General features: G+C 25.5%; 1 protein-coding gene across 1 annotated transcript; it reads right to left on the reverse strand.

The window, feature by feature from the left end:
• Window positions 1-1602: 1602 nt before the first annotated feature.
• Window positions 1603-7584, reverse strand: LOC119664101. Its single transcript, XM_038073658.1, has 2 exons — window positions 7570-7584; window positions 1603-2007 (listed from the first exon to the last, which is right to left on the reverse strand). Exon 2 carries the CDS (start codon window positions 1978-1980, stop codon window positions 1621-1623), a length of 360 nt encoding a protein of 119 aa, XP_037929586.1. The 5' UTR covers window positions 1981-2007; window positions 7570-7584; the 3' UTR covers window positions 1603-1620.
• Between the last annotated feature and the right edge of the window lie 1700 nt (window positions 7585-9284).

Genomic DNA, 9284 nt, shown 5'->3' on the forward strand with positions numbered 1-9284 from the left:
AAAAGAAAACTAAAAAATATTTGCAAACTAATTTATATGAAAAATATGAAATAAATATTTGATTAGCATAAATAATTTAGATAATAAATTGCAGCAATTAAAGTTCTGATGAACAATGTATGAGGCATAGAAATTAAAGTATCTTAAAAAAGAATTATAGTTAATTTGGACAAGAAGATGTGAGAAAGAGTGGGTGGGGAATTGAAAGACTATACATTTCTGGTTTTTTTTTTGATAGATGCCACTTAAAAGAATAAAATAAATAAATAAAAAAAGAATTTATTGATATTATTATGAACTGAATGTTTTTACTTTTAAAAATACTTTTATTTAGAAAAAAAAAAAATATTTTTATTAATTAAAAATTATTTATTGTAATTAATTTTAAAAATGTTTTATTTTATTAAAAGAAAAGCTTTAGTAAATCGGTAAAGCTAAGTTGATTTTAGTAACTAAATTTAGTAGATTTAGTATTTAGAAATTAATTATTTTTTATAAATAAAATATTTAGTAAATCGGAATAATAATCATAGTTTACTGTTTTTTCTATTGTAAGTAGTGTAGACACATAAAATCTACATCATCCATGTCAATTTGTAACTTATCTTCTCATTTTTTTCATATCAAAAATCACAAGACAGGTTATATTGGTCAGTTGATTTAATTTAAATCAACTTATCTACCTACATATCCATATGATATGATTAACCGATCTTTACCAATTTAGAAATTCTTTTTTTATTTTCATTATATGACAAAATTATTAAATGCTTTATATAAATCTTTTTCCAACATTCAAAAATCCTGTCTAACCACCCACAAAAACCCACGTTAGAAAAGCCTGATTGCTTTAATCCTAGACAGAATATAATTACGTTTATATGAATCTTTTTCCATCATTCTTAAAATGTTGACTAACCACCCACATAAACCCACGTTAGAAACGCCTAATTGCTTTAATCCTAGACAGAATATAATTACGTCGTAAATGCCTCATTTTTCCTATATTTTGTGATCTCATTTGACTTCGTAGTCAACCTTCATCTTGATTTTTTTTTAGTAATCGCACTCAGACTAGAACGCGCAACACTTGAATTAGTTTTCAATGTCATCACAGATCGATTATTAGCCTGAAGTGATTGAAAATAAAGCAAGTGCTCATCATTCCCGCCACACGTGATCATTTTGCTATTTGATATTGAAGAAATGTAAATATGTACGTTGTTATTATTTTTTTAGTACTGGATTGTCTTAACTTCAGATGAAAAAATTATGGCGCCAGTAAATCCAACAACAAATTGAATGCATGTAGGTAAGAAACTACAGTTGCTTGGGTACTTCAAATAAATTTCATTTAGAATTTTAATTTCTTTAAGTATATAATTCTGTTTTAATTCCACTTTAAATGTAATTTTTTTTGGCATTAAATGATATTCATACAATATTTAATACGGTATTTTTATCAGCTTGCACAGCTAGAAATGCATTGTATTCTGTATTGTGTATGTGTGATTTTAATGCAACAATCTCAATCCAACAACAACAAATTGATGTTATTTTACCTCAACCAACATTAAGAATAACACACAAACAATATTAATAATGTTTTATATGTTTTAACTAACATACCTGCGGGGGCTTCACAGCTTGCGGGGGCTTTACAGCTTGCGGAGGCTTTACAACTTGCGGAGGGGGATAATAATGAGTAGGCTTTGGATGTGCTATCCCCATGTTTGTTTGACTTTTAGAAATCTCGCTTTTCGCACTTTTTACATTAACTTCCGCGTTCACATTTGCACTTTGTTTGATTTCCTGATCGATTTCTAATTTCTTCCTACCCTCAACTTTATCGCTTTTCGTTAGTCTCAAATAGGTATCGATCAGCCAACGAAAGAGATGGGTTTGCAATAGAATGCGACAGAGAATATTGAGCTTTTGCTGGGTAAATTTACACAACCAACGAAAACCTTCTTCGAGCATCGCCTATTTTTCTGGAATTATTTCAGTCTAATTGAGAGAGAATACAAAATTGAACTAATTTTGTGCAAACTTCCAGCTCGGCTACAATTTCTTCACTTTATACCAAATTACATATATTTCTTTTCATTTCTATGTATTGTTGAATATTTAATTTGTTTTCGTATTTTAATTAATTTCAGTATGAGTACAAAAATTAACAAAAAAATTAAACAAAAAAATAAAAATAACAAATACGATCTTTTCATTTTTTGTGGTCAAATTTATAGATATTAAATGATTCCATTCGACATACGAATATATGCAAACATAGTACAATACATTTATTATTATTGTTGTTATTTCTATTAATAACAAACATTTTATGGATTAATAAAATATTTTTTTTAATTAAAAATATTATAAAAATATTATTTAATGAAATTGATGCAAGTATCATATGAATATATAAAAGGAAATCAATTATTTTCGTATACATAATTAGTTACGAATTTTACTAAGGAACTAAATTGTTGATTATAATATATATTGATATTTATATATATATGTATAAAATATCAAAGAATATCTCAAATTATATTAAAAACTTTTCAGTATAATTTACTAAAGATGTTGAAAAAGGATATCATTTTATAAAAGACATTAAAGTACCCAATCATAATATTCAAATAAGCTTTAAACCTATATGAGTTCCATTCATATACAGGAAATCTAATTTTTTTCGCATATATAACTTTATTTTGGACCAAAATTGTTAAAAAATATCTACACATATGTTAAGATATCAAAAAATATCTCAAACTATTACGGATAATTTTATACTATTATGGATTATAATGGATAATGGAAATTTTATGATTATAAAATTTTCAATATCGTTTACTAAAATTATGGAAAAAAGGTGTTGATATGGAGATGTCTGAGTTGGTGATTCATCATCTTAACTCTATTATATTTGTAGACAGTTTTAGGTCACACTAAGAATAACTGAATACGGGACTTTATAATATGATGGATCTGATGTCTTTGTATCTGCCTGTGTTTATCAGATTTCGTTGTATTTTTAGGTTGCTGAGTGTTGGATTATTGTGACAGTAAATTATATTGAACAGTTTCAGTGCACGATCTTTAATATATTTTTCAACTGAATGACTCTCAAATCTCTGTGAATAACCCGCTCCTCTTACGTACCATGGGGTGTTAAACAGTTTTCTTAAGGCGATATTTTGCCCTCATTGAAGAATTAAAACAAAAAAAACGATGTCATTTTACAAAAGACATTAAAGAATCCCCTAATGTTATTTAAATGAATGTTGAACCTATGTGAGTCCCATGTTTATAAAGAAAAAAAATTTGATTTCTCTTAATAAATTAATTTTGGACCACTATTGTTGAAAATTTATTATTTATTATATTTCAAAAAAAAGCTTAAATAGGCTTAATAAGAATATATGTTCTATTATTTATATATTGAAAACAAATCATTATAATGATTTACTGAAATAATTAAGACAAACATCAAACACATTAACTTCAAGTCCAAATAAAATATTTCAACATTTTTAACAACTAAACTAATTTTTAAAAAAATATTAAATTAAGGTTAAGTAAATTAATATCGATTTTTGGTATCACAACAGATTTTTGAACCTATGTGGGTCACAGTACTATAAAGGTAGATGCAGTTTTTTTGTATACATAACTTTATTTTGAACCGAAATTCTTGAATATATGTATATATTAGATATCAAGGAAAAGTTGAAAATAGGCTTAAAAATAAATGTTGTCATAGCTATTGCTAACAAACCAATAACTTCAAGTCCAAATAAAATACTTCAAAATTATTAACTAAATTTATTAAAAAAAATAAATTATAATATATTAAAATTAATACCTAAAACACCTAATACCTAAAATATTAAATTAAAAAAAACGTGAAATAAGTCCCCTAATGATATAACAGCGGGCCTTGGGCCTATGTCCGTTAAAGTACCTTATTAGTGAAAACTGCGAATAAGTAAGTTTATAAGGCGTAGGTATTTCTTCTCTCTAGACAATTGATCGAAAACTTATTTTGACACAAAAACTAAAATACACATATTAAAGAATGTTTGAAGTAAATTTCCAACAAATTTTCCGGCCGATTAATTCAATTAGGTGTATTCCTACATTATATGTAAATAATATATCGATATGTATTTATAAGAATGAACAAGTATGTTTTAATATGATCTTGTAATCATGTGTGTTGCGTCATATTCCAGACGTCCAGTTAAAATTGATGGAGATATCAGAAATCATCAGGCTGTTCGATGACAAGCATTGTGTGATTTTATTAGAGCGAAAAGTTTCTGACACAGTATACTGATTACATCCCACTGAATATGAATTAATTATCTGGAATACAGATATTTAGTGTGTACCCTGAGCTCCAGCACGTAGCGGTTTTATAACAAAATCGGGCAATATTTCTGTATCAATTCATTACAGTAGACTTATTATTACTTAAATACTTACAATCAAGAGTATAAATTTGGATGAACTAGCTGTGAAAAAGAATTGATCATGAAGTCAACCGATAACATGAGTTTCATAGTATTTCAGGATGCATATCATTTACTTCTTACCAATTTCCTTCAATCAAAACTAAGAATAGCTCATTTTCGTTCTTGGCTCATTGGATCAACACATTTTAAAACAAAAATGTACCAAACAAAACTAGTTTTTTCATACATCTTGATGAAAGACATGTAATCATTGTATCTATCTTGCATATTCTGCAGATGTATCACTCTGAGTCCATGCTCTATTCTGCAATCTCAACCTACACAGTAGCTTATTTTAAAATCCTGAACAAATCGTACTAGATATATTTACTGAAATACAAGTTGATAGGAACCTACTCGTTTGTTGTCTAATAAATTCTTTTTTGGATTGAATAATTACTCAAAAAGGAGTTTAAATATATCTTGCATATATAGATGAAAATGCTATAAACAATCCTTATATACATTTTCCATTAATAGTTCTAGTTTTGTGGTACTTTAACGTAACCCAAAGTAAGAAAAAGAATCAGGTGAAAAATTGAATATCCTCTCCCATAAGGGAACAATAGATCTGTATATAAGTTAATTGACATTGTCAATTTTGCAAACGAAGTTCATAAAGTAGATTGTGTTATTTATTTATAAAAGTTAGTTAAAAATTTCATTATAAATTTTGTGCTAATATTAGAATCATTATAAGAATAATAATAAATATTCGAATATAATTGCTTAATTAGTAGTTTAAAACCTAATTATCTTCAGATTCACATGTAGTTCACTCTTTAAGTCAAGTGCTCATATGATAAAATGTTTTTAATTTTAAAATTTATTTTTAAAATATATTTATTTATTTATATACATTATCTTTTGTTTTTTTTTTAATGATCTGATATTAGGCAGAGAACCAACCAAAATTTAAAAATAATATTTTAAATTAAATAAATAAATTTTTCTTAATACAAAAGAGACATCAATATTTAATGTCAATGACCTTAAAATTGTAAATATATACATATACAATCATATAGATATGTATATATATACCAATAATTTCGGCAAAATTGAAACATTTCTACTAGAAATAATTATACGTCACTCTATTATGAAATAAAAATATATAATATATATTATAAATAAACGAAAGTACTTTTTTGCATTTTTTCAGAATTCTTGTGATGATTTATTCACGTGATGAGACGAAATTAGAAAATAAATCTTATTATTTAATCAATTTGAATAAAACATTTTCAGGTGATAATATATTTTCTCACTTTTAAGTTAATAAACTCTGTATAAGTTTGATTACATACTTAACATATATTATAATACATCAAATCACAGACATATTTTAATCATCTTTAATCATAAATTTGTTTAAAGGTATGCAGATGATGTGGTTATTCTAGTTTCAGATATGTTCCCTGATATTCCCTGGTGCATGTACTTGGCGCCAATCTGTAGACTAAGTATCAATCCAGGAAAGACTGGAATGTTGATGTACACCACTAAACCAAAATACCGGCTTTCGATTTTCCTTTATTAAATGGACAACAGTTAAAACTATAGGAAGAAACCCAATAGTTGGATAGTAAGCTAAATTGGAAATGTATAAGTGAAAAGGACCTGTGTAGCTTTTTATTCTTGCAAGATGTTCAGCAAAAAATTGGGAATATTACACATTAAATATTCACGGTGATTGTGCATTCAATTCGTAGCCAATGCCCAACAATATTGTGGGCTATATATGTGACAAATCTTCTAGATGGTTTTAGCCCATGGGTTCTCAATAATACGGTATCACAATGGGCCTATAGGCCTAAGTGGATCCCCCTGGGATTGGCGGTACAACCTAACCTAACCTAGATGAGAAATCAGTGAACAAATTTGAACAATATATAACATTTATAAAAGTTTGATGGTTTTAATGGAGCTTCTTTTCTTTACAGATGAATATAAAAAACTAACAAAGTTTAATGGAGATTTTTTAAATTGTCTATAAATAAATTCAATGTACCAAATTAAATAATATTGTTTTTTATATTTGATTGTAATAATATTTCGCTTCGTTTATATATTTTTCTAATTAATATTAAATAAAATTCAAACAATTTAATAAATATAATTTGTATTTCAATCTCCAACTCTAAAGCGTTATTTTGATAACCCTAATCAAAATCAAAAAAATATATATCTGGTTAAAATTCTTTATAATTTTCATTATTTATTACTAATTTATGGATTTATTAATGCAATGCTTTTAGGCACAGTGTAGACTTCGCTTCGTTTAAATATTTTTCTAATCAAAGCGAAAAATATTTTTTAAATCTAAACTAATGCACTGAGTAAACTTCTATTTATCAGTGAATTACTGACCTGCATTTTATCAATAATATTTATTTTTTATTTTTTAATTAATCATAAAAAAAATGTTATCGCTTCATGTGGTTTTTTTTTCGAAACAAAAGTATAAAAGTAATTTCTAAATATTTTTAAAAATTTTTGTGTCTCCCAAATGTTCCAATATTGAATACAAGCTTTAATTATTTTTAAAAATAAAATATATTTCTAATTAACAGAAATTGAATAATAATTGAATTTTTTTATGTGTACTTCACATAAATGTCATATAAAATAATTGATTTACTTACAGTATTTTTTTTTATTTTTTTTTTTTATTTTTTTTTAAATTTCTAATTTAACTTGGTAATAAAACTTTAAAAATAAAATAAATAAATTTGAAAAAAAAATTAAAATAATTTCACAAAAATTCCTAAACTTTCATATAAAAAACTCAACACAAACACACACACACACATTCGAAGCACCAATAATGAAAAAACAATCAGGAAATTATTTGCTGGCCATAGAGTGATAATATTTGGTGGATTTTTTTTTAATTAAACAAACCATTCCACTTAGTACATATATCGTTAATATAAATATTATTTATTTTAATATTCATGCATATTAATTTAGAATAAATTTTTAAAGGGAATGCAGATTTTTTCACAAAATCTATTTAAATATTTTAAAAACTTTTAATTACTTTACTATCACTGTCTTCTTTTTAAAAAATTATTTTAGTTTTATGCATATATTCATTGAATTTATATTTTTTATTTCATATATTATTAATTTTATATAACTTTAATATTTTTTAAAGAATAAACCACACACTTTACCTACTAAAACTCTTCCTTTAACTGATTTTATTAGCGAGAAAAAAACTTTTTCTTGCTTTGAAGGTGACCTTTTAGTTTATCAAACAGCTGATTTTGTGCTTTTCAATTTCTATAAACAAGTTGAAATGACATTTTTGTTTATATTTTGTGACGTCATGTGTATGTGTTAGTTTCTCGTAAACATAAAAATTAGAAGCAATAATCGACAACAACAATGCTCAATGAAAGTGAAAGTTGTGGGTAGTTTTGGTTTAAGTGAACAAAAGAAAAAAAAAACAAAAACAATTTAGTAATGAAATGTTATAATCTGTGTCAAGTATACCAGTTACTTGTAACCGGAATTTTTTCTTATTGTTTTTGTTGTTAGTTTTATTTAGTGTGTGTTTTGTTTACATTTTACTTCATTGATTCATGCGGCGTCTACATGTGCTTCAAAAGCGCGTTAACAATGAAAAGCTCAGTTGCAATGATTTAAGCATTGCCATCACTAAAAAATATCAAATAATTAAATATTTAACAATGACCATAATTTGTAATATATTTTATTTATTTAATTAATAATTTAATAAATTATTTTATTATTTTATTTTTTTATTCTATTCAGTTGTTTTAAATTTTTTTCCCTGATGATGATTTTAAAAAACCGAAACGTCGGAAATAAATATTAAATAAGTAAAATAATAAGAAAAATTTTTTATTAAAAAACCAAATTACAAAATCTGACTGATAGCCCAACACTCATTTATAATAAAGTTAATAAATTATATTATGGGCTAGTTAAATTTAATATTGGCTAAGTCATATACTTACCTTGACCAGGTAATCTCAACTAAGATATCATGTGATGAGGCTGGATATTATTTTAGGTGTATTTGCCGCGATTACAAATGCGACAAAAAGGAACAAGTCTCTTGCCTCAATAAGCATTAACTTACAGTCGGTTTTGGTTTTAAGAATTTTAACTTTTATTTTGATGGTATTTTTTGTGAATTCCTATACGTATTTCTGCAAATTCACTTTTAATAATATTAGCAATTCGCCTGATGTAGGCAAAGGCGAATTTGCCGAAACACGTGTAGAGATATACAAAATACAACGTACGAAATAAAAGTTAAAAATATTAAACAACAAAAACCGACTAAAAACTTTTACATATTTATAAAATTTTTTTTTAAATATACGCTTAAAATATTTATATAAATTAAAATATTTTTTTTTTAAATTTTTAAATTTATAAAACTTTAATTTTATTTGAAATATTGTTTTAAAAAAAACTTTCGGCAGAAAACTGCAATATTTATAAAAATTTCCAATGAAGGTTCACAATAGATCGCTTACCACTCTGGTAAATAATTTGTCTGCACTCTCGTAGACGATTAGAGACTTCGTAACAAAGAATACCTTTGCTTCGTAACTAGCTTGTCAGAGCAATAGAGTAGTGTTGTTGTTTTGGTAAAAAATTAGAGATTTTAACAAGAGACTTGTTTTTTTTCCACATTTCAGAGCGACCGAATGCACCTATTGACTTAGGTCTTTAAGCGACATACTGTTTCCTTGTTTTTTTTTTTTATTTATTAAA

Source organism: Teleopsis dalmanni, unplaced genomic scaffold, assembly GCF_002237135.1.
Source record: "Teleopsis dalmanni isolate 2A unplaced genomic scaffold, ASM223713v2 unscaffolded_contig_1417, whole genome shotgun sequence".
Lineage (NCBI taxonomy): Eukaryota > Metazoa > Arthropoda > Insecta > Diptera > Diopsidae > Teleopsis > Teleopsis dalmanni.